The sequence below is a fragment of the Platalea leucorodia genome (genome assembly GCF_965183815.1).
Source record: "Platalea leucorodia genome assembly, chromosome: 3".
NCBI lineage: Eukaryota > Metazoa > Chordata > Aves > Pelecaniformes > Threskiornithidae > Platalea > Platalea leucorodia.
Window position 1 is genome coordinate 1250252 of NC_138825.1, and position 25848 is coordinate 1276099.

Genomic DNA, 25848 nt, shown 5'->3' on the forward strand with positions numbered 1-25848 from the left:
CTCCGTGTAAGCGCAGTTGGGATGCTCTGGCACATCCATAATAAATATCATTACACTAGCAGTAGGCATCTGGCGCTGGCGAGTGCTTTGCAACCACGACCTAATTAATCTTCATTATGTTTCAGTGTGATAGGTAAAAATTTTCTTTCTTTACATAAAAACATGCCGCTTAACACACTTGGAGAGCCTCCTGAATAAAAGCAGCACAGCTCCGGGGGAGTTTTATCGTTCGTGGGAGCCGTGGCAGTGTCCGGCACCTCTCCGTTTCCATCCTGACCTGCCGCTGAGATCGCAGGTACGCGGGGCCAGGTCTCCGGCTGCTGGAAATCCTGACGACCCCGCGCCTTTCCCTGGAGCTGAGCGCTCTGACAATTTCTGAGCTGCGAAAATAGACGCACAAAATGTCACCTGCCTTTCCCAACACCTTTCGGACACTGGTGGGGACCTGGTTTCGTTATGTTGTCCAGCTTCTATGGGAACTGGTAATTGAAGCTGATTTATACAGATTCTTAATGTAATTTTTACAGCTTTCAAGCCATGAGATATTTGCACTCTCCAGGACTGTGTGGCAATTAAAAACACGTTTTTATAAAGCGGCACGACTGCTTATGGAGCTTACCGTTAATGTCAGAACGCTTCATCGCTGACGTGGCTCGAGCGTGACGATGGAAAGGAGTGTTAGAAAGATGACGCACGCCTAGCTGTATTTAACCAAAAGCCCCTGTATTTGCCCCATTTCTGAGGGCGCTTAGAAATAGATCGAACCACATCAAGCCGGGATTTTTGCATGCGTTTGGTGGGGCTGGTTTGGGTGGTGCGGCACAGGGGGGCTGCAGCTCCTTAGCACCCTCGAGCACGTTGGTTTTGCTGTGTGAGTTTATGCACAGGGTGCGTTGGCTGAGCAAGGGAGCGACGGCAGGAGGGGACGGCCCGGGCTGATGAACGAGAGCCCTGGCCTTTGCTTTATTTCAGAGCTTCTGGCAGGGGGGGTTATCTTGATTATTTTGAGAGCAATAAGAGAGAAATGAAGCAAACCACAGCTCTGAGGTGCAACGCGCTTTCTCAAAATAAAACCAGAACAGAAACCTCAGCCTGACACAAGCCAGTATTGCTCGCTGCCGTGATTTCTCCGTGTTTTTTTTTTTAACTAGCGTAAAGGCAGGCGTTTCCAACCTGACTGCAGGAGGGCCAGGGTGGGTTTAAGCCAGCGTGGCGACTTGCAAGCGTTGCTGTTTTGGGCGCAAGGTGGGTTCCCCTCCCTGCGGGTGGGAGGCGGAGGGGGACAGCAATAACAACGCCCCAAGCCGCTCCAGCCACCCGGGGTGTAGTGGTTCATTTTCCAATTCAGCGTTAGCTCCCGGATAGGAAGCTGCCTGGTCGTGGCCGTGACTTCTGTAACGGCTGAGCGGTCCTCCCTTCCCTGCCTGCCTGGGCTCAGCCCCGCTTCTCGCTGGGTTTCCCTTCCAGACTGCATCGGGAGCGCCCCGCGGGCTGCACCTGAGGGGCCTCGTCGCGGAGGAATTCAAGTAAAACTCTTTCTGTATGCATTTCGCCGTGCGCCCGCGGTGCCGTCCCCTCTGCGTCGCAGCATCGCTCGCACCCTTGCCTGACATTGTCTCCCCTCCGTTTGTTTGCAGTCTCCAGCCAGCGCAATCTAGGGACTTGACTGAATTTACATCTTTTTCTATTGATATTCGGGATTAAGAAAGCAAGCCACGCCGGCGGTGGTGTTGCCAGTTGCTCAGCAAGTCTATGCACACAAAACAGGGTTGCTTTGCTTGTATTCCCGTTCAGAAAAATTGCTTTTTCCCTACGAGTGCGTTTTACCTGGGGTGAGGGAGATGGAAGGATGGTGCTCAGCGCAGGAGAGGTCAGACCCGTACCTTTAGGTACTAGAGTTCGTTTTGCCTGTGCCCATCCCAGTAAACTCAGCCTCACTCGGAGCAGTCTCCAGCCCCGTGCCCAGCTGCCTGGGCTGCTCTGCATCCCTGCTGCTGGACTCCTGCCTTGCAAAGCTCAGCATACGCAAGCTGCCTTAAGTTCCTGCTCAACCTAAGGCTTTCCCAAAGTGTTTGCGAATAGCCGGGTGCTGCCTTGTTCGGGCAGCCGCTTCAGCGCGGCATCTTTGGACAAATCCTGATCTCGGACAGACAGGCTCAGCCCCACTTGCGACCCGGGGAAGCCGAGCAGAGCCACGTATACATGGCACAATTTCTCCTTCAGGTATAAAAAGTTTAGGTTTGCATTAAAATTCCTGCAAAAGCGTGTTTGCAGCAACATTGTTTTCTCATTTCTCTGCAATACAAGTTTATAATCATATAAAGAGTAATGAAATGAGAATGCAAAAGCCCATCGGTGCACAATGTTCTGGGATTTTAATTAAGGTGAAGTAAAACTTTGTAAACTCAAACTCTGCCCGAAGGAATATTTTTATTTTCTCCACTCTGGCATTTCTACAGCTCTTGAATTTGTGCGTTTCTGGCGCTCTACAGTCATTAAATATCCTGAAGTAAAAGCAGATGCTTTTAACAAAGAGCTCATGGCCTGAACAAAAGTCACCGCTGCTATACCGAAGGGTGTCCGGCCTCTTACTAGCCCTATCGCTATTTAGGAATATTAATTTTTACATGGTAGTTGGGGAAACATTCTTTAAAAAAAAATATCAGTTATTTGTCTGGAAACGTTTCTGTATGTTTATTTTGTATATTTGAAGAGCAAGGTGGCCATCGTTCTGCAGTGGAGAGCAGGAGGTCTCAGCTGAGCTTATGCTTGGTCCTGCTTCCAGCAATGAAAACCATCCCTGAGATGTAGCACTACGCAATTATTTGAAATAAGCACAAAGCTAGTAAATTATGGCGACCTTGGTGGAAAAACTCTGTGACCCTTCTCCTCCTCCTCCACCTGAAGTTAATAAAGCCCCTCGCCTTAGACATGGATTAATTTTTACTTTCATGATTTACAAAGCAAGCCGTAGCTCGACAAAAACAGATGTAAAAACCAGTCTTCAGTTCAAGCTGTCCTTCTGCCGGCTCAGTCCATTAACTCCGGCACAGACTACACGGGGTTTCACTGACCCACTGCTAATCTCCTTAGACAGATCAATCCTCCTTTTTATTAATTATTCATACGCTCGGGCAGTGCGACCCCACGGACGGCTGGCAAGCAGGGGTAGCGTGGAGCAAGCCCTTGGCGAGGCAAGGGCCGTTTGCTGACCTGGAAGATAAGCAGTCCTATAGCCAAGGATACAAGCTGTAAAAACAACGGGAAAAGAGGTAAAAGGAAAGCAGAGCTCGGAGAGCCAAACAGCCAGAGGTCCCCTCCCCAACCCGCTCTTTTAACCCACAAATGGGTGCCCTGCCCGCAAGAGGCCGATGGAAATGCCCGTTGCCGTCTTCCCGCTTGCGCCGTCAGAGCCCCAAGATTCTTAAGCTATGCCTGTACTGTGCAATTTAAACCCGCTCCAGACCTGCCCTGGGACCGAGGTGGGGAGCAGCCTGCATCCACGGCACTGAACTCTCCATCTCCCACGCAGGCGAGCCTTTTGGCATGCCCGAGCTGCCTTCCCCAGTTGTTTGGGGTTGGTTTTTTAAGCTTTTCTTGCAATTCAGGAAAGCTGGTCATCTCGGTATTGCTCCTGTTTTTATCATCACTGATACCTGCAAGAGCAAACGGTCCGATCTACACTGAGAGCTCCTGCAGAAGTGAGATGTCCCTGCAGAAGTGAGATGTCCCCACGGCTGGAGCGAAGGATCGAGTCTGCCCGTTCCCTCCCTCCCAGGAGGGCTGGGCCCACCTCCTCGTCGAGCACAACGACGTTCTCATTTATTTCCTTTACTCCTCTCCGCTGTTATTCTATGAGCGAGATAATGAATTATTTCCCATCCAAACATGGAGCCTTGGGGACTGGAGAGGGCAAGGAGGGCTTAAGGGGAAAAGCAAAACTCTCTGGGAGGAGTCCAAAAATAACCGATTTGTTAGCTTCCAGCACAGAACTTCCCTCCTCCTTTTCTGTGTTTAATGACCATGCTGGGAACAAATATTGATGGTTAAAAGGGGATTAATTGTGTTTTTAATGAGCCTGAACATTCCAATTGCACAGAAACTGAAGCTCACCGCGGACCGCGCGGAGATCACGATGTCCCATCGGCATTTTCTGTTGGCGGTGACAAGGACAGACCTCGGCATGGCCCTTCCCCGGGCAGGACAGCTGGAAGCAGCCTACAAAGACGGAATAAAAGATGAAGGCAGATGAGAAAACTGCAGTGGGCTGATTCTGCACCCAGGAAACCTGAGTCAGGTTTTCACGCTAGTGAAGTATTGCAGCTAGACTAAATGCGTCATACGCTTCCATTTATACTCGTCTGTTATCTTATTACCCCTACAGGAAACATAAAGCCAACATTATTTAAGCAGTCTAAAGAAGTTTTCATGTCTCTTTTCTGTTTGATATCTGGTGGGTAATTATGCTCAGCGCTGTAGCAAGAGCTCTTGGTACTATCAGAGGAGATACTGCAAATTACAAACCCTCTGGAGTTAGACTTGACAGATAATTTGATAAATTGTTGAAAACAAAAACAGAGGCTGGAAAGGTATTGCTGTATCTATGTGAATCACGTATTTAAAAGGCAGGCTTCGTTCCCAGTCCGGCGCTGGTAAACATGACGTGCTTCGTGAGCAGCCACTGCATGAAACAGCAATTCGTTGCCAAGAGTTCCCGTTGCCGCCTTTGCAGTGCCGCTGTAATTTGCCACAAAATTGTCTCTCTGAAGCAAGAAGCAATGTGAGAACCCGTTTATCTGCAGGTTTACGAGCAGGAAGAGCATTCTCCAAGTCTGACAGCAAGTTCTTCTGACCTCCAGTTGCAGCTGAGATGACAGATCTGATTCAAAGATATCTCACGTCAATAAAAATTGGGGCTTTCAGGCTGTATCTTATGGGTGTGCCAGGACCATGTCCGGATGGTTTTTGAGTATATCCAAGGATGGAGACTGCACAGTCTCTCTCGGCAGCCTGCTCCAGCGTTTGACCACCCTCACGGTAAAAAAAAAAAAGAGGAAATTTTTCTCAGACCACCTCCAGGACAAAGTGGCCGGAGCTCAGCTAACCTGGTAGTTAACCAGGGATTGCCCACCCAGTATTTCGGGCACCCACCACAGAAGGGCTGCCGCCTGCTTTGGAGGGAGCTGCACGCAACCCAGAGCAGCCTCCAGATGATGTTTCAGGTGCTTTTAGTAGTTGAAGTTCATACCTGCTGTGCCTCGGCAAGTCCTCCGGTGCACGCTTTGGTTTCAGGCTGCAGGGTGCCCTGCAGGTGTATATTTTCAGGCAGCTGTACCTTCGGCCCATCCTCACGGGGATTCAACAGCTGGGCAATTTACATGCATGCAAATTCATGCAAATGCCCGCTGACCAATGGAGTCAGTCCACCAGCTCCAGCCAAGGTGTTTGCTGTGATGGCTTGCTCCCCAAAGCTGCTGCCGACCGATGTAGGAAATCAGACCAGCATCCATGCTGGAAAACCAGGGGCACGCTAATGTACAAAACCCGCGGGCTGCGGCCGCAGCCTCCGGGATCGCTCCCCGTGACCCAAGCTGCGCGGCTGGGCTCCGACCTTCACGAACATGCGGACGATGACTAATGGTGAAATTTCCAAAAATATTTTGCTAGGTGTTTATTTCTCTAGGCATGGAGAAATGTTTTTGCATGTTTACTCACCGCAGGCGAAGGCTCCACGCCCACTCTGGTGATAAAAAGGGTGTTCTCTCATCGCAGGCGGGGAACAAGCAATCGTGGTTGGAGGTACAAATACGCCCACATCAAAAAGCTCAGAGCCAGATCATAGCTCCCTGAAGACGTTCCAGGTCCAGGACATTGCTTCCACCCCTCCAGAGCGAGCGACCAGATGCAAACCCTAAATTCTCATCTTTTGCCAAATAATTTGGATTCTCGGATCATGATGAGGGCCCATCACTGGGGAAAACAATCACTGGGGGGGAAATAATATATTATTGCTGTGAAGACAGGAGATGTGTACCTATTACAAAAAAAAATAGTATAAGCTAATTCAGGTGTCCAAAAGTCAAGGGGCTTCCCTAAGATGACACGGAGGGGCCAGACCCTTCTGGGGGTGAGTCTGTTCTTTCGGGATATGTATGTGAACATATGTGAAGCACGGTGGGCTGGCTTGTGCCACAGCTGAGATGGGTATGGCAACATGAATTGAGTCCTTGGCTAAATTAATGGCTGCATTATCATTACAATCCTGAATTGCGGTCTGAGGCAAGGAAAGAGGTACAGTTTTGGGGTTATTGGTGGGGTTTTTTTTTTCTGTTCTTGCAGTAGAAAACTCTCGGTTGAGGAAGAGCTGTGGGAAGGTACCTATAGGTCTTGGTTTGCCCTGCAGTCGCCTGGTCCCAGGCAGCAGCCAAGCTTTTAGGGATCCACGTTGGCGCACAGCGGGGATTTTGATGCCAGGTGTAGCCTGCGGGCACCAGGGATGCTTTGCTGCTTGACTGGGCTTCGCAGGAGGGGTTTTGCACCGATTCCAGCCAGTTTGGGGTCTTGCAAGGCAAGGCTGCTTTCTGGAGAACAAGGGAAAATGCAGCTAGTTATTGCAAAAGAGCCCTCGTCCAACGTATTTGAACTTCTTTTCTTTGGAATTCTCATCAGCTGACAGCTGGGGATCAGGTGGAGTTTGTCTGGCATCACCCTCATTAAATTGGCAGCTATTTTAATAGCCTTGGTCAAAATAAAGGATGATAACATTAGCAGTGCAAGGCTAGGACGGTAAATCCAGCAAGAAATGGCTGTTTTCTTGCCATTAAGAATAACTTTGGGGTTTTTGCTTTATTTCTTTTGGCTGGGAGCAAGGTGCTAATATTAATTTATTCTCTGTGATCCTCTGCAATCCATTTGGCCTTATGTAGGAGAGGAAAAAATGCTTTTTTTTTTTTCTCTCTGCTGATTGCATATTTTTTATATATTTAAGTGCCTGTAACTAAATGGGAGGCAGTTTGTTTCCAGGAGGCAAAAGCACGAGCATCCTGCAGATATCAGCAGTGTCTGTTAGCCAGAGACTAAACATCATCCACCTGCTTTCTAGATTCTTGACAGAGAAACAAGATCTTTATAATCTTTCACAAACCCCTAGACTCGGAAAACTATTTGAATATGGGCTTGACTGGAAATGTGAAGAGTTATGGAGTTAAAAACAGGTTTGCATACAGAGGGAAAGTTTGTCTGAGCTTTCCAGAGCTGCATCAGACCATCAGTATTTCCTGGCACGTGACAGAAAATCACACGCTTCCAAAGGCAATTTTTGATGCCTATAGTTTAGCACGGGTTAAAATATTTTGCATCTCTGGAAGGCACAGGGAGAAACAGAAGTTTACAATGTGCCAACAGCTTAAATATGCGTCATAAACAAGGGCAGGTAACAAACGAGCTGTGCAGGGGATTTATTTGGTAATCAAAGGGAACCCGTCCGCTGATGCACCTCTTCCATTTGGTTTCCCACCGACCTAACAGGCCGCTTGTCAGGAGCACGGCGCCAGGATCGTGGTGAATTAACTCAAAAGCAGCACCCGGCGAAGCTGGGGGATAGATCCTATCGCAAAGGCCTCAGCGCAGGAATGAGCTACAAAGAAAAAGTAGATGGGAAACGCGCCGCTCTGCAGCAGTAATCCCCAGGCGAGAGCCAGAATCGCAGGCGCCCTAATGCCAATCGGGTGATGCTGACCTGGCTCCAAGTTCATTTCCGAGAGATCTGCTCCAGTAAGGGTCTTGCCCAGGGCCCTTGGCCTCGGTGGGAGCCCTTCCAGGGACCTGTACAGGCTGCGGATGCGTCCCCCCATCAGCAACACGAAGTTGATACCAAAACTGTCGGCTCAATAGGATGAGGGAAGGAGAAGTGTTGAAAAGAGCTTTTCCCAGCACACCAGACCTCTCTCCACCACCCCTGCACAAAACCAGGGATCGTTTGGCAGTTTCTTCCTACGCAGCAGCACCCAAAATGGTTTACTGCATTGGTTAAAGCAAGCCCCATCATAGCAGGAATGCGCACTTAACTACCCGATAGTCCGATATCAGAAAAGTGACAAACTGTTACGTTTTCCAAGTGACAACTTAGCAAATAATTATGCATCGCCTTGGTACCAGGCTAAGGCAGATGTTAATGATGTTGGCTTTGTAAAGCCCCGAGTCCTCGTGGTGGAGCCAAGCCTCAGGCAGGGAGGGATCATGATTTAACCACCCCGTTGAACCCAGTCACCTAACATAGGCTTGGAGAAGATCGTAGATCTTGCACAATCTACATAATTTATACATTCATAGATTTTATTTTTTTTAAAGCCAGGGAGGACTTAGTTAGTCCTTAGTTAGTCCATCTAGCCTGATGTCATTTACCACCAACCATACGTCATCCAGCTACTGAGTGCAGCTGTGGCTACCTAAAGCTTTCCTTCTGGAAGGGCGCTGGAAATCATCTGGAGATGAAGAAGCCACCGTTTGCTCCAGTGGCCAGTCTCCCCCCAGTGAAAGAAACTGCACCTTGCTGAGAATTAAATTTTGTTTCTCCTTAGTATTGTAATATCTCCTTTTTAAGGAAAAAAAAAAAACACACACATAAGAACTTTTATCAATTCATGTGTTTTTCAAGTGACACCAAGATCTTGGAATTTTGTTCTGGAATATATATAACTCCTGCTTCTTGAGACTTAAAATATTAGCAGCATAAGGGGGAAGTATATATGGTATGTTTGATTTGTAGCAAAATCATATGCCAAAACGTATTATGCAGAATAGCATTAGAGGCTAAGCAGTGTGCGCCACTGACACATAGACCGAGAGCCTGCTGTTTGTTTTTCATTAGGATTTTGTCTGGAATTTGCATTTTTAGACTATGCTGAAAACTCTGTCTCCGTTTTGGGGACAACACTAAGGTTTGCTGAGTGGTGGCTTGGCTCCCATTCAGAAAAGCTTCAGTTTCAGCAGCTCCAAACTGGGGAAAAACACATTTTGAAGCCCTCTCCTCCTCAAAGGCTATGCAGACCGCGCGGTCGGATTCCTCCCGATGTGACAGTCAGTGGAACAGCATGGGGGATGAATTTGTCCGCCAGGGAAACTATTCAAATCGGCCTTTTCCTGTCCTTCCCAGAATATTTTCATTCCAGGCTCCTTAACTAGTTAACCCATCTTTTTTTCCTTTCTCCCTGGCAAAGGGGCAGCCCAGCCCAGACTGGGTAAGGACACCCTTCGCAGACCTGCTCCTACCCTCTGTAGGTCTGGCAGGCGCTCCCTGCCTGCAAATCTGGCAATGCTACCAGCGCACCGGCGTGCTGCCGCGGGACCGAGCCTGCCAGCCGGTGGGGAAAGGCCAGCGGGAGCTGGTGGTGATCCCCAGCAAAGCCCTAGGGTTCGTTCCTCTGATTGCGAGCGCGTTAAAATCGTTTCGTCTTGCATGTGAGGAGGCCGAGGTTATGTCAGCGAGAAACTGGATGCAGATCTCTGGATACTGGAAAGGATGAGCTGGGCTGCAGTCCGGGCCGCTCTTTCCAAAGTCTGCAGCATCCTCTGGCGGAGCCGCAAGGAAAGGATGGCCGTCCAGGGGAGAGGCACGACGAGGGCTCGTCTTGCCGTGCCAGGGAAAGGTTTGGGGCCTCTAAAAATGTACCCCGGCTTCGCTTATCTCTAATGCGTCCGGGAACAGCCAAAATCGCAAACGCCCTTATGCCAAGCAGGTGGTGGTGTGCGTGGGGAGCTACCCCCTGCGCTCCAGAGAGGACGAGGCAGCCCAGCAATCGGCTTGGGATTTGGGAATGACGCTTCCATTCCTTGCTTTGCTGCAGGTGTCCCGGCTGACCTTGGGCAAGCGTTTGCCAACTTCTGACGGCGCGGTGCTGCAGGAGCAGAACTCGTGTTCGCTGCGGAGTGACCTGGCTGGCAGAAACGCTCCCCAGCTTCTCCCCTTTTCCTGGTCTTACCACGATCAAAGCCTTCGCTCCGATAAAATCTGGGTTCCCAGGCTGCAGCTCTTTCCTGGCCTTTGCTGTGTTTTGGCTTGAACAGTTGCGCCCTGCTTTATTACGACAGCCCTGCGTCTGGAGCGCTTGCTTCACGCGTGGGGCACCCGGGTTCGGCGTCTTCCTCGGCCCGAGAGGATTCAGACACCTCTGGGCCACCTCCCAACCGTTTCAACCCTCCTGTTGGAACTGTGCAGAAAAGAATTAACGACGCACAGAGAGTGAATAAGACGCCTTTCCTTCCCTCTCCCCACCCCAGCAATCGGGATGCTCATCGGGGATGAGGGGAGACAGGGTTCAGTCTTCTGCTCTAGGAAGCCACGGGGTAGTGTTCACCCCCAAAGTGGAGCACCCGGGACGTTTGGAGAATCAAGTTCATCTCCTCCAGCTTGAGAAATAAGACCGGCGGCAGAGGGTAGCGTGAAACCCAGCCTGGAGCTGCGCAGCCGCCGGCGTGCCGAAGGCGCGTTGGGAGAATCCCTCCTGGGGCGGCTCCGCAAAGATTGACACGCCGGTGCAAGCCGGCGCAACGGCGCTGCCAACTCGGGCAGCAATTCACTCAACCCTTATGAAAGAGAGACTAAATTGGACAGGAGCCTGCACTTCATCTTCTCTCCCAACTCCTCTGGGTGAGAACTGTTGAGCAGACCAGGTTTCCGATAAAGTAAAAGCAAACACCATTCCCTTGTGCTAAGATACAGGAATATTATCCTGACATTTTAGCATGGATCACTCATATTGCTGCTCGTTCTCTCCGCCCCTAGAGCTGTGTCTGGACAATAGAAACATTCCCTGAATACAAACAAAATAATCAGGGTTGAAAACCAAATTCATGGTGGAAGCATGCACTCCTTGGTGGGAGCTGTCTGCCGGGCTAGATTTGCCTCTCGGCCTCTACGAGTCTAAGCAAGTTGAGTCTGCACCACTTATTTTTATTCAAAGTATTTTTATTCTGTCTTTCCTACACTAGTCTTGTTTTTACATAAGTGTGAATGCTTTCTAATATCTGGCCAGCAGCCTGATAATTATTGGATCTAGGTTCAAATTTGTGTGACAGAAGTATAGAAAAGAAAGGTAAATAGCATAATATTTTGCAGTGAAGTCTGCCTCTTCCAGATTTTTTTTTTTTTTAATGGAGGAATTTATTTTACATTACCTCGAGGAATTACAATCATCATCCAACATTTTTTTACAAGCTGTTAAAATTTGAAGATTAAAACCTGCACTTAAAAAATGCTTCCAAGGAGGAAATTTATCTGTGATTTGTCTTGGAAACAAGATTTGTGTGTTTAAGTACTTGGCAGCCCACACAGTGACTTGCCCCGTCCGTCGGCTGTTTAAAATAATTTTACGTGATAAGTGACAGCAATACGGGGTCACCGGTGAGAAACAGCGGCTCGTCCTGCAGGAACAGCACTGCTGGGAGATGTAAGACCCTGTTTGTGCTTCTTCTAAGCCCAGATTTACCCCACCAAAGTTCAGACCCTTAAGTTAGTTCCTATAACCTTTCTCTTAACGCTGGCAATAATCCACCAGTATCCATGCTGCGAGACGGCGAGGAACTGGATCAAGCTGGTGGAGCAAACCGGGCTGTAAGATGGGTGAAGATATTTATTGTGCCTGGGGAACAAATCTACTGTAGGCAGCCACTGGCAACAGGAGGAATTTAACCTGATTAAACGCTGCGCTTTGCGAATGTGAAAACTAATTTTTTTTTTACTTGGAGTTTTTTTCAGTTTTGTGGAAACAGCTAAGCACAAGCTATGAAAACTCATGGGATTTTTTTTTTTTTTTTCAATTAACTCTTAATGAAGATGTGGATGGATCATTGGAAAAACAAATTCCCCTGCAGAAATTGTTAATTTTACTGTAGTCCAGCCTGGAGATGCATGGAGACGGTGCTGTACCACACCTCAGCGCGCCGAGCCCTGGGAGTTGGCCTGGGTTTTGGCTCTGGGGCCCTGCAACGTGATCTGGAGCAAAGCTGGCTCGCCTTCGCACAGGAGCAGCCCCTGTCCCAGGGCCTGCGCAGAGACCTGACGTTTGCTTCTGCCTCAGGTGGGTACCTGTAAATCGCTGGGCAGGCCTATGCGCCCGGGCACGAGCAAGGCCTGGCACCCTGTGGTATTCCTGCTTGCGGGGGGGAGATGCTGCAGGTTTTTTGAGAGAAAATAATTAACAGTGTAGCTGGAGGCCCTCAATTTTGAGGAATTTTGAGGCCTTCCTCAGGGGACGGTGCCCGCAGCGCCTCTCCTCACGGAGCGCGGGAAGGGCGGCCCCCTGCCCGCGCCCAAGATGGCTGCCCGCTGCCGGCCCGCCGCCTCCCTCACTCAAGATGGCCGCAAAAGCCAGGCGGCTGATGCGGCGAAGCCGGGGCGGCCATGTTGCTTTCGGGCCCTCCCCCGCGCCGTACCATTCCGCCGGTATTGCGGTGGTTGCGCCCGGGGGCGGTGGCCGGGCGGGAGGAGCGCGGCTGAGGCGGGAGCGGGCCGCCCCGCCTGGCAGGGTAAGGCCGGGCCGGGGGCGGCGGGGAAGCACCCCCGGGAGGGCGGGAGGGAGCCCGGCGGCGGCTGCTGCTGCTGTTACCACCGCCCTGCCTGGCGGGAGGGTGGCCGCCGCCGTTGGGGCGCAGGCCGGGCCTCGACGCCTCAGGAGCAGGCATGGCGGCGGCGAGGCCTCACTGGCGGCGGGGCGGCTTGCGGTGTCCCCGAGGGCGACGGGCTGCCCACCCCGCATCTCCCCGCCGGTGTGGCTCGGAGCTCAGGCCGCGGCGGGGTTGGTTTCCCCCGCTTCGCTTCCCAGTCGGGTTTCTCCATCCACCGGCGCTCACGGTGCCGTGAGGAGGCTGGCGCTTTGGTCAAGCGCAGGGAAAAACGTCTTCGGTTTCTGATTCCCTTGCGGGGCTCAGCAGAGACCTCTGCGCGCTTTAGGCCATCGTGCACCTAGAAATCTGTTGGCTGCGCCAAGTAAATGGTAAAAACCAGAAGACGGACGCAACTGCGTTTTGTCAGCAGCGTAAGGAATGACGTGGTGCGGTATCTTTCAGATAGGATTGCGAGTGTTAATGCTGTTCTACCTGGAAAGTGCAGTCCACCTTGATTTTTCTTATGCGAAGAGCATTTCTAGTTGTATCTCTAAGGTAATGTACTCGGTTTTTAGCAATGCAGAACTCAAAGTTCTGTATATTTAAAAAAACCCCAAACATTTAAATGATTCTTGCAGGAATCTGTCCCTCAGCCCGCTGTAGGGTAAATCGAGATGGATCCTACTCTGGATGGTGATTCCTCAACTTACTCAGCAGTGCACAAACAGACCAGAAACTGGCAGGGGAGGTGCAGTTGTTACTATTCGCTTTCTGTCCTGACGTACCTAACTTTATGTATCTGCATCATGTGGGAATTGATGTGAATAAGCTTAATTTTCCAGATGATTAATACAGTTGAGTAACTCTAGCTGTTATTTACGTCCTTGTAATGTGCTTTTTCACTTACGCTAGTTTATAATCTGCTATTAATGTATTTTTATCATCATAATCTATCTTTAAGACAGGTAAATGTTACCTGATGTTACAGGAAAAAAGCAAAAATCAGAAAAAATATCACAGGTATGGCTCGTTTGAGGACTGAAGCTGGGTCTTATGCATCTGTGGCAATGAGTCTTATGCATCTGTGGCAATGAGTCTTGTCCTTTTCTTAGGGCGGTTTGTGTGCTTTTAAATATTTTGCCCGTTGCACTGCAGTTGTGGTTGTTTAATCCGATCTCTCGAGCGGTTCATTTTATTGGTCAAGGTCTGGGGTGTTGCACTGCTGTTATGACCTACCCATGTTGGCCTTATTTTGCCAAGTGGTAGCCCAGGCATCCAGAAAAGCAACTACCTGCCCTTACGCTATACCAGCACTTTAAAGACATGTTTGAGCAGCAGAGGATAAAGATGATGAAGTAAGAACACACCAGGACTCCTTTTTTTTTTTTTTTTTTTCTTTCCCCTAAAACCATCAATATTTCAAGGGTTCTCATTTTGATCGCTGTTGGGGCCCTTTGTTGTGCATGCGTGTGCAGCTCTTGAGAGTTTAAAGGAACCCTTCTTGGGAAAATAAATTAAGAAAATTTCCTCCTCGCTTCTCTGAAGAGAAACTTAAAATCTGATTGAAAAGGCTTGGGGAAAATCAAGCAACCAAAGATAATGTATGCTTTGCAAAGAGCAAGGCATATTTATGCGGAATAACAGAATTATTGAGAAGTAGGCAGTTGAATTTCTTGGACCTATTGGGTTTTTCTCCCCTAGATACTTAGGTGTTTAAATCAGAGTACCTTTACTGTCTTCACTTCATAAGGGCTATGCTTTATCACACCAGTTAAGGCTCTGGCCCATAGAAATTGCAAAGTAGATGTGAACAGTGAAAGTCCAAGAAACAGCGATGTTTTAGAAGTGTTTATTGTCCTTCCTACAAATGTCTTCGTTTACTGTATTAATTATCGTGAATTAGAGAGCCGCAATTGACTATGTTGTTGCATCACAAAAAAAAAAAGTGTTATAGCACAGAGTGAATATAAATATCTTCTTAGAGGTTGAAAGGCGCTGTTAGGCTTTATTTTTTAAAACAGTTGTACTTATTCCAGTGGCCTTGTCAGGAACTGTAACTGAATTGAAATAGGTTTTGGCTTTTGCAGTGGTTCTGTTAGATTAATTATGTTTTCTGTAAATCTTGCTTACGTGCAAATTCTTTGAAGTATTTATTCCCTTATTACCAGGTAAAAAGCTGAAAGTGGTGACAGGTTCCCGTTGACCCTCAGTGATCAGTGGTGTCTTTCTCCCCGTGGGCTGCGAACGCCGCTGCCTCCCAGGAGCAGCTCCAAGAGGGTTTCTGAGGGTGTGAGAAAATAGCAGAGGGGTTGCGGAGAGGCAGAGTGCGCTCCTCCTGCCGCCTTGCGCTTTTTCTGCCTTCGTGACCGTGCTGCGTGACCGTGAGCTTGTTCTGTCAGGTTAGGGCGGCACGTTTGCAGTGGGGCAGGAGAGAGAAGCGCCGATCCTTCTGAGATTCGGGCTGGCTAGAGCGCTGGAAAGCAAAAGGGATGGGGTGCAGCTCCGGGAATCCTTGGTTTACGGATGCAGTTGGGAGCAAAAGTTAGGATTATGAAGACCAGGGTGCTTTATGTTTGTAAATGGAGGGATAGAATTAAACCTATTAATGATGATATCATTATTTTTCCTATTTGATTACTGGGGGTCATTTCAAGCCAACATTAACCAGCAATTAAAACAAAGTATGTCCTTCTTTTTGAGTCAATAACTGGATGATTTACTGCAACGTTTGTCATCCTCATTCCTGTTGCTGTGGATGGGGATTCCTCAAGGATCTTCTCTTGTCATCAAGTGTTAACGAAGCATAAAGAGTAAGGAGAAAATAGCTTTCCTAATCCTTTGGGGCTAAGAAGCTACTTCCTTGCCCCCGAAATGAAAGCAAAATACTTGGATATCTTCTGTTACTGCAACTTTTTTTGGGGGGGGAAAAAAAATACTCTTACATACTGTTTTGTACGCCTGAAACATTGTGTTCTACTCTCAACCTTATGAAACTGTAAAACATGAAAACAAACTATATTCAACACCGCTTCAGAAAACTAAAGATCAATTTTCTTTCCAAACGGTAACAAAAAGTACAGTCTCGTTTTTTCTGAAGAAAAAAAATTGTGAGACTTGATTTGTTTGTGGCATTTTTTTATTGGAAAGACATTTCAGTAAATCACTTCTGGGCTGATTTAATCTAGAACCAGCTGAACTAAAGAGATGATGTTGGAACGTATCTCTCCGTTTGGCTTAGTATCAGATGTTAGCGTTAGCAGAGCTCACATGGGAGCGCGTGTCGAGAATTTATCGCAGATGGGGATCTTAAAAAGGAGGAGGAGGAAATTAGCACATGCTCTGCTCATTGATTTCTTTAAGCGCTACTGATCGGTGAGCTTTGCAATGCTGGGGTCAGTTCTGCACGGAAACGAAGAAGGATATCCTGTTGGAAAACATTAAGAAGGGCAAGCCAGGGGATGGTTTAAATGGGAGCTTTTGTGAATTTACGGGCTGAATATAGGTATTAACCTCTGGATCTGCGCTTTCCTGCGGCCTGCCAGTGTGCCGTAGGAGCTGTTAGGGTTACGTCTCCGCCTAGCTGCTGATCGTAGGTAGGGAATAGTTGGCAGATGTTGAGTTGGGAGCATTTTAAAGATGCCTGCTGGCCAGAATTCCTAAGGCAGAGACTGTGATAATTATTGAACGTTTGTAGGAGTCTGGATGCAAGCGGTCCTTTTCTGATAGAATTTAGACAATGCTATTTTGCACATCCCCCCCTCAATTTCTAACTTGCATGGGATGTTTCAACACATGCTTTGTTTGTCTTTTTCTTCTAGTTACCTTTCCTAAGTATTTTTCCTGTAGTAATATTTTCGTTTTCTTTTCTCTAACTAAACATCTTTGAACTTGCTAATGGCGAGGAGTGCAGGAGCGAGGAGGTTCTGCACCAGCTAGGTGAGAAGGCTGAGATCCCAAGCAGTCCCGTTGATTGGGGTGGGACTTCTCGCAGGAGCTCATCCAGTACTCGGGACCAAACCCCCTAATTAAGTACAAGTATTTCAGGTTCTGCATAACTCAAATTTACAGACATTTTATATCTAGTAGAAATCTTGTCCGTTGCCTACAAACGTAGCTGTGCGTGTGCCAGTGCCACTTAATGGGGTCATTAGAAAATCAGTTTAAACCTTTAAATGCGGTGTTTAAAACGTTGTTTGGGATGTCACAAGCATTGAATGACTTACGCCTCGCAGATTAGAAGATGATTATCCTCTGCAGTGCTTGCAGCGGTAGCTTGTAATAGGAAGAGTATTCTCAAAGCTCTCTCTTAAGCTTGCTATTCAAACCTATTCACTCTAGGCTATGTATTGTATTCAACTTCCTGGTGCTTTATGTCGAAGACACATTTGTCTTCTTAATCAGACAGTTTATATCTGCCAGGAATGTATTTAATATAATGTCAAGCATAATTTAGATGAGAAGTGAAAGTACAGTTTGGTGTCATTTTCTGCCAACCATTATTACTGTGAGAGGGAAGCACAGCAAGCCAAGCTTAAACAGAGCCCTTAAGCAATAATAAGCTGATTCGCCTGTTTATTTTGGCCTAATGTTCTTCCCTTGGTTAAAAAGCTGTTGTAAGCATGTGCTAAATAACAGAGATTTAAAAACTATGCAACCTCGGGAATATCAGCTTAGAGGATCAGATCAGGACATCTAAGGGCCTCGGTAAGGTTGACAGCATTGTTGTGCCTTATGGGCAAGGGTAAACGAGACTTCTTGTTCCAGCGGTATAGGTGTCACGTGCGGGCTGCGACAGGAAAGCCAGAGAGTTCTCGGGCATCGGATTTACTGTAATAATAGCTAGCGTCTGTCTCTAGAGCTGGTGGGGAAGTGCAAATTGTGCTTTCTGAAAATGTCAAAAAACTTCTGACCCCTCTGTTGACTGAGAAGGAGCTGATTTGAAGTATTTTTCAAATAGAATGCTACTATCTCCTCAAAAAACGTGTAGCTATTTCTAGATATGGAGTTTGTCCCTGTATATTACTTAAGTGGCCAAATACAATAGAAGCATGCTAACTATCGTTATTAACCCCTAGGTCTGATTGTTTACATGGGGAAAAAACCCAGAAACAAAAGTGAGCCAGTTCCAAAGCTTTATCCCCCTGCTTTGGCACAAGGGGCTGCCTGGCGCAGTGAGTGGAGCCTGGTGGGACAGTGAAAACGCGGGCTGTGTTTCAACACCAGCCTGGAAGCAATCGGCAATGACTTGCTGTGCTTCAGTTCCCCCTTGGCCCAAGATGGGTGGGGAAAGATGCTTGTTTTCACTGTAAATTGTTGTGACCTCTGCTGTTGAAAAGCGCTTGTGTGAAGACTGTTTTATTATTAAGCTGGGCCAATCATGTCACTCGTGTTTCACTACCGTTACCATCTGTGCTACAGAATATTCGCTCTGAAGGGTTATCCTAGAGTGTAAATCTAATTCTCTGACTGTAATAAACCAAGCGTGTTTGCTGGTGGGGGGTGTATTGATAGAAGTAACCTGGAGGTCTTTACCACATCTTGTAAATTAGGAATTAGGACATGGATCTCCACTGAGCTTTTTCTTAAGTGATTGATGTCGTACGTGAATGAAAAGATAGCTTATGGGGAAGAGGGGAGAGCGAGCGTTCAAATGTTTGTCTGTTTTTCTGGCAGGATGGAGAGAAAGAAAATTCTAATGAAATCGAAGGTTGCTGCTCCTAACCTCCTGAGGGCACTGCATTCTCTGTACCAGTTCGGCCACCTCTGCGACGTGACAGTTCACACACAACACCTCGGAATTCAGGAGGAGTTTCTGGTTCACAAAGCTGTCTTGGCAGCTTCCAGCAACTATTTCAAGGGGCTTTTCCTGCATGATGAGATGCTGGACACCAAGAATTGCACAGTGACTCTGCAAGACATTTACACGGAAGAGTTCACCTCCTTCCTGGAGTTTATTTACACTGCAGAAGTGGAGATTGAAGCGGAAAAACTGCAACGGATGAAAGAAATAGCCGAAAGACTCGAATGCAAGGATTTGCTTGACATTTGTGAAGAAGTGAAAGCAGAGGGCAGGAAGGGTTTAGATTTGAGCCTCCATCTGAAAGGTCAGCTGCGTGAAAATGGTGGGCCACAGTGGACTCGCATCCAGCAAGCGGAGGACCGCAAACTGAGTAACTCTTCCCAAGTTGTGGCAATACCCATGCAGAGAAAACTTTGGGATAGGCAGAAACATAAAAAGTTGCTGGCTGGCTACGAACTCATTGAAGGCCAACCGGCAAGCCTGGAGCAAGAGGACACTGCTTTTCCAGAACCAAAATCCAGGACAGCAAAGCTACCGAAATGTAACAAGACGGATAGCGGAAACAGGCTCGGTATGGAAATCGTTAGTCTGGAAAACGAGAACAGTCGTTCTCTCCTAAGTCAGACTGAGGCAAAGGAAGCCTGCGCAGTAATTGGGAACGTGCTGCCTGAGCAGTGGGAAGATGAAAACAGTTTTATTTCCAAATTTGCCAGTAAAACCGAACGTAGGAAATCACCGCGGCACGTGGCAAAAGTCTTGCCGCAGATTGCCTGCGAGAAGTGCAACAAATCGTTCCGTGTTGTTAAGCAGTACCGGTTGCACATGGAGCTCAAGCATGACGTTAATCTGGCTGTCAAGTACAGCTGCAACGCGTGCGAGCAGCTCTTCTCCACGCACCAGCACCTCCGGCAGCACCGCCTCACCGTTCATAGCGATGAGCGGGGCTTCTCCTGCGTGTTTTGCGACAAGCGGTTTAAGCGCCAGAAGGACATAAACGACCATATCCGCAGGGTGCATGAGAAGAAGCGGGATCCCCAGGCCTGCCCCTACTGCGACAAGGTCATCAGTTCCAAGTGCGGCCTGACGGTCCACATACGAACGCACACCGGGGAGAAACCTTATAAATGCGAACGCTGCCCCGCCAGCTTTGCTCAGAGGTCTGCTTACAACACTCACGTAAGGTACGGCGTTCTCTGTGCGCGCGCGTGTGTGTTTGCGTGTCCGTGCGCGCGCAGGAAAATGGCGTTTTCTCTCTGGGCGCCGGGATAAAAGTGTTCCTGAAGTCCTCGCTGCTTTAGTTCCAGAATTCCTTGGATCTGATCAGAAGTGTGTTGAAATCGGCACAGATTTTTTCCATTGACCTCATCAAGCTCTCAGTCTGGATTACTGGATTGAGGTCTCCCAGACTGGGAATTTAGGCAAACATTTCCTGTTGAATCAAAGGGGACTTGTGCAACCGGATCCCTTAGGTGATTTTGGAAGCCTCAGGTTTGGGTTTTTAAATAGGAGCCTGAAAAGAAGCGGCATCTGTTTAAAATGCACAAGAAAATACCCATTTCATAAGCGTCAGGGCAGCGTGGTTCATTTTAGTATGGTTTTCACGGGCCAAATACCCTGCGTGCTGTTTTGCTGGGTAGCGTGAGCTTCCAGATAGACTGAAAACAAGATGTTGAAATTGCACAGTAGTTTCCAGAACTGCAAAAGCCGCTGTACATGTCAAACGTCTCATACCCTGCCTGTGTGGTACGGGAGATAGGTGATTTTCTACTGGATCTCAGCTTCCCTTTTAAAAAATGTCCAAATTTGTTTGTAATTCAGTCCAGTAGCAGAAAAAACGTTCCAGATGTGTCGCAAGTGCAATGGCATAGCTTGTTCCACACGCTGAGTAGCGATAAGTAGAGTTAAATGCTGCAAGTGATGGCTTACAGGGGGGTCTGTGGTGTTGTGGTTTTTTTCTATGTAGGCATTTAATCTCTATTTCCCTTGTTTTAAGTCCATAATTTCTTATCCTGTTCACCATGGCCTTGGAGGAAAATTTACAGTCCGTCCTATGTTACTAGTCAGACGACAAATATGTGTACTGGAGAGGCTCCATCCTTGATGAACTGAGACATTTTAATTTTCTTTAATTATCTGGTCCAACTCTACACAAAATTTCCCTGTTGCTCGGCTCTCCAAACATGCTGTTAATTTCTCAAATGGCGTGAAGAACAATTAAAAGGAAACGACTCTTCCTCCAAGGCAAACATGTCTGAATTGAAACAATTGAACTTACTGAAGTTGTGCTCTGTTGCTTGTTTATTTTAACAGAAAAATCCATGAGTCTGGGCAAGAGAGGAAACTTACGCCTGTCTATTGGATGGTAGTTCCGCCTGCGCGTAGACCAAACGCGACAGGCTGCGACAGAGATCCTGACACAGAGACGTGGGGCAGGACATCGGAGGCCGAAGGACGCAAGTGTGCGAGGCGCGAAGAGGCCGCACATCGCGAGGAAGAACCCGGGGGTTCATCCGTGGCCGAAGCAGACTGCAGCAACGAGCAAGAAGAACGGAAGCGGAAATATAAGGAAGCTGAAGCAAGAAGTGAAAAAATGAGCGAAGAAGGGAACGAAGATGAAGGTGAAATGAGTGTGAAGGGAGAGAAGGAGGTAGATTACGAAGCGGGGTATTCGGAAGTTGAAGACAGTAGAGATAGTGAGGAGGTCTGTGCTGAGGAGGACCGTGAGGATGATGAGTACTCTCATGAGAAGGATGGTGAAGAACGTGAATCAGATGAAGAGTTTAAAATAAAGAAGGTAAATAAAAGTGGGGTGAATAACAAATCTGCCTACGTAATCACGTGCGATAAGTGTAAGGAGCAGTTTGTTTCCCGGAAGAAGTACGTGGATCACTGCAGAGATGTCCATCAGTGCTTGCCTGGTAAAGTCTATCAGTGCGACATCTGCGGCAAGTCATTTGCTAGTTACAACAGCTGGAAGGAGCATCGAGCCTGTGTCCACACTGAAGAAAGGCAGTTTGCCTGCACCCTTTGCAATGCTACTTTTAAACGAAAGAGAGATGTGAGGACGCATTACATGCGGAAGCACGAAGGCAGAGTCAAACGCCCCCTCTGCTCTGTCTGCGGGAAGATCCTCAGCTCCCGAACAGCGCTAGTGTTTCACATGCGGACGCATACAGGAGAAAAACCTTACGAATGTGGCATTTGTCATTCAAAATTTGCTCAGCCGTCGCAGCTTAAGATCCATACCAGGTCAGCCTACAGTACTGCTTCTCCCGTTACCGCTCCCTGCGTGCCCAGCGTACTTCAGCACTTTTTTCCTCTTCTGACTTGCTAGTTCTGAGTCATTCTCCTTGCGTGTCCTTGTAACAGGAACACCAGGGTATAATTTGTTCAGTAGTATCTGTGATTAATTGTTTTACATAAAGGCTTTGTCTGCAGCTGGTCATTGCATCAGTTTTAGTAAGGATTTTGAAACAGATGCTCTATCCAAACTCGTAAGCAAAAGCCGGTCGTTTGAGACAGCCTTCGAAATAAGGTGATGGCCTTGACTGATGAAGAGTAGCATAGGCTGAAGAATTAGTCAGGGACCTCAGAGACCCATGCGCTGAGCCCTGCTCGCTCTTTATCGCTCTGAGCAACTCATTTAGTGTGGGATTTCATTTCTTGTATGCAATACGAAAGCTGAGCCTCTCATCTGGGCTCCCCCTGTGACTGGAGCTGGACTGGGTGAATTGCTCTCTGGTGGTGTCTATGTCAAATGTGTCCTCTCCCAGGAGAGGGTGAATCATCCCACGGAATTTCCCATCTTTCCCCAAACAGGGAGCATAGCAGATAGCTTGTAAGACGACGCTAACTGTTGGAGGGCTAAACTAGGGGAGAGCAATCCTGGTTCTAGAGACTCTGGACCCACACAGTGGGGACAGTAGCTTGCTTCTGTCTCCTAAGGGTTCTTACAGTGATTTAAAAAATGGTGAGGCATACTGATTCAGGACCAGCAAAGCGTCTGAAAGGTCAAGATAGTCTCTGTCGGCTGAACCGCAGCAGGGCCGCACTGCCTGTTAGGATGCGGTATGGCTGCAACAAAACAGTGACTCACGGGGTTCGTGTTGGGTAACTGGCTGTCCGTGTCCACTTGCAGCATTTTGCCTGACAACTCAAAATTATCCCTGTTTTTGCACATCGTACTATTCGGGTTGGAATAAGGGAAGTCAGCACAGTGTTAAGACTGAACGTTAGGCTCAGGCCTGATTTGAGCTAGTTTAAAATCAGATGTCCAGCATATGTTCAGAAACACTGCTTGCCTGGCTTTCCTTAATGCCTTTTGTCTTAAAAAGGGGAATATCCTGCCAGTTAAAGTTTGCAGGCCAGAGGATGCGAGATGGGGGGGATTGCGGAAGCCAAGCACGTGGCCCACAACGTCCCAGGAGATCTGCTGCTGGCCTTGTGCTGGAGGCAGTCTGGATGCACTTTCCAGCACAGCAGCAGCTTGTCATCGTCCCTGCTTTCTCCTTTCTGATGCTGATACTCCGAGCTATAACTTGTGAAATAAAGGTGGATTTTGTAGGGCCTGAGAGTGAGGAAAAGGTAAACCTTAAATGGGGGATTTTTGTGCTTTAGTGTAGCGCCTATACTCGTAAACGCTCTATTTCCTGAGTCAGCAGAATGTACTTTTTTCCACTTCATTTAAAAAATGAAGCATGCTGCCCATAGCGTGTAGAACGTAATTTCAAATACGTTATTTTAAGGATGCACTACAAGAGCCTATTTATTAATGCTCATTTGTGTTTCGCTTCATTTAGGTCCCATACAGGGGAAAAGCCGTATATTTGCGAGGACTGTGGGGCTTGCTTTGCTGACAAAGGCAAACTCACTGGCCACAAAAGGACCCACACAGGTAGGCAGTCAGTACTTCTGTCCCTTCCGCCCGCTTTCTCCCTTTACACCGCTAGAAATTGCTAGTGGGGATTTGAGGAAGGTGCACGCTTTGTTTTGTAACTCGCAGGAGAGACTTCAAGTAGCAGGAAGGAACTAAGAGGGATAGAAAGACATTTGAAAACTAACTTTGAAGTACAAAATTCTGCTGAAAGAACTGAGAACGTCTTTCTCTCTTTACTCAGGAGAGCGCCTTTTTAAATGCGACGTGTGCGGAAAACATTTTGCCACCAATGAGTATTTAAAATGCCATAAACGATGCCACATGGGTGCTAAGCCCTACAAGTGCAAGGTTTGCGGGAAGGTGTTTGGCCTGAGAGCCTCGCTCGCCCAGCACAGCAACGTCCACGCAGGTAATGAAGCAAACTAATTTGGGCTGGGAAAATAAACAGCACTGGAAGCTGGGGTCTGAAGCACTTTCCAGTTTGGATGGTGACGCTTTATTCCAAAACCGCTTTTATAAGTTCCTTGAATTAGGTAATGAGGGGAAGCAGGGCTCGTACCGATCCTGGCTTGTTAAACAGGGCACGGTGTCGTCTCCTGTCGTATCGGATGCCGATCCGTGAGGCCTGTTTTGTGCTTCGAAGGACGTTGGCGCAGAGAGCGGCTGTAGTTGCTGCTAATCCCCTTGCAAGATCAGGGAGCTCTTCTCAGGCTTTCCTTAGCAGCCAAGAAACTTTTATCGCATAACCTTAAAAAAGAGGGATTTATCAATATTGGTCTTTTAAAAATTCATTACGCTTTTTGTCTGCCAAAGTCAAGGCCAAAAGAACCTGCCTTCTAATGCTGTGCTCCCTGGTTTTTGTTGTTTTCAGAGACCCGTCCGTATTTCTGCGAACAGTGTGGGAAAACGTTCACCCAGCAGGGCGCTCTCCGGCGGCACCAGCGCATTCACACCGGGGAAAAGCCGTACAAGTGCAGGGCTTGCGAGAGAACCTTCACGGACATGTCCACCTTGCGCAGACACGTCTCGGTACGCTGCCCCTCGGGTGGCTTCGCGGCAGGCAAACCGCGGCGGTGACGTTTAACTACCGAGAGAAGTTTCTTGGCTTAATCAGGGTTCACATCGGTGCTTAAGTTCTGATCTTTATTAAAAAAATGTTTTGCAAAGGAATGAATATTGGGGTTGGGAGGTTGCTCTGCCATCTACAGACAGGTTTTACAAAGGTCCTTCTGAAGCCGCAGGGTTTTCCTCCAGCAGCGCAGCAGCTCCCACTGCTGGCTGTCAAACCATCCTCTCCCAACGCGTCGTGTTGTCTTCCAAAGGAAAACCCAATCTTAAAACGCTTACTACCGATTGAATTCCCTTCTTAAAAAGGAGAAATACTGCGTCTTGTGTTACTGCAGTCTCCGTGCTCTTTTAAGCCTCTTACGCAGAGGCCGTAACGTGACAGTTTATAACGCCTTTGTGTTGCGGATGAAGATGATTTTATGTGTTTCCAGCGTTGCGATATGCCGAGAAATGGAGCTCAGCTGTTTTCAGAGACCTCCGGCCCCTTGAAGTCCCTGCTAAGACAGAACACAAGGTTTTTTTCCAGTCACAAGTTTTTAAGTAAACGTTTGCGCCTCTGCTAAAATTCTAGCTGCTTTTGGAAGCGTTCCCTGACAGCAAAGCCAGAAAATCAGAGCAGAGTTGGCAAAACAGACTCGTTCTTGCGTTTTGGAGTCCAGCTTTTGCATTTGAGCACGGCGTCGCAGAGTTAACCCCGATACCGTTTGATTCTGCACTCGATTAAATCTTCCGTTATTAAAGCTATTGTTAGGAAAAACACAGGTGTAATTGTTTTCCCTCTTTTTTTTTTTTCCCCCTAGATTCATGACCGGAATGCTCACTGGAGAAGTTTCTTAATAGATCTTACCACCAAAAAAGACCATAACTGGTCCAAAATAGAACCGTTCTCGGAAGCCTGCGCGGGCGACGACTCTGCGCCGGAAATTTGGTCGGTCGACCAAGGTAAACTTTATAAACCCGAAAGCGTTCTCAAAGCAGCGGAGCACGTGCCGTCTAGCATCGGTGACGCCGATCCCCCCCGTTTGTACTCGTGACGGCAGTTATCGCCGGAAAACGGCCCGCCCTCTCCACCTCACAACCAGCAAAATTACGTCAAGCCTCCGTCGCGGCTGCCTGGTACGCTCTGCGGCGTGACGTCATCCGCGCGCAGGTGAGCCGGAGTTTGCCGCCGCCGCTGCCGGAGGAGGGGGTCGTAGTTCTGGCTGAAGGGCTTTACGCCGGGCGGATCTTGGATCCGCGCAGAGTTGTGTTTTTGACAAAGTCCGGACTACGTCGCAGCGCGCATCCCTTGGGAAGGCCCCTGCGGGGCGCGCGGTCGCGGGTGCGGTGCTGCCGCTGTAAGTTAGCGCTTTTTTGGTTTTTGTAAATAAAGATGCGCTCACAGCGCACGTGGCCGCCCCCCCCGCGCCGCCCTGTGCGCGTAGGTTCGCCTCGTTAATTCGGGAGGAGTAAAAGCGGGGCTGGTTCTCGACGTGGGGCGGGCGGAGGGTGGCGGCTGGGC

General features: G+C 48.3%; 1 protein-coding gene and 1 long non-coding RNA gene across 3 annotated transcripts; one reads left to right on the forward strand and one right to left on the reverse strand.

Annotated features, from left to right (window-relative positions):
• Window positions 1–4039: 4039 nt before the first annotated feature.
• On the reverse strand, window positions 4040–5656 carry LOC309587861. Its single transcript, XR_014227611.1, has 2 exons — window positions 5249–5656; window positions 4040–5031 (listed from the first exon to the last, which is right to left on the reverse strand). It is a non-coding gene; the product is annotated as an uncharacterized lncRNA (long non-coding RNA).
• Window positions 5657–12459: 6803 nt separating this feature from the next.
• LOC309588465 (uncharacterized protein) lies at window positions 12460–25828 on the forward strand. Of its 2 annotated transcripts, XM_082307835.1 has the most exons (7): window positions 12460–12525; window positions 18277–19584; window positions 20714–21652; window positions 23203–23297; window positions 23521–23688; window positions 24151–24308; window positions 25148–25828. In XM_082307835.1, exons 2-7 carry the CDS (start codon window positions 18278–18280, stop codon window positions 25379–25381), a joined length of 2901 nt encoding a protein of 966 aa, XP_082163961.1. In that variant the 5' UTR covers window positions 12460–12525; window position 18277; the 3' UTR covers window positions 25382–25828. The 2 variants fall into 2 exon arrangements, with proteins under 2 accessions (XP_082163961.1, XP_082163960.1); XM_082307834.1 differs by lacking the exon at window positions 12460–12525 and having other exon boundaries at window positions 18211–19584.
• The last annotated feature ends 20 nt before the right edge of the window (window positions 25829–25848 follow it).

Coding starts and splice junctions, on each gene's coding strand:
- LOC309588465 (XM_082307834.1), top strand. CDS start 18,254: ATGTTTGTCTGTTTTTCTGGCAGGATGGAGAGAAAGAAAATTCTAATG. Junction 21,653..23,202: donor CAGCTTAAGATCCATACCAG/GTCAGCCTACAG, acceptor CGCTTCATTTAG/GTCCCATACAGGGGAAAAGC. Junction 23,298..23,520: donor CCACAAAAGGACCCACACAG/GTAGGCAGTCAG, acceptor CTCTTTACTCAG/GAGAGCGCCTTTTTAAATGC.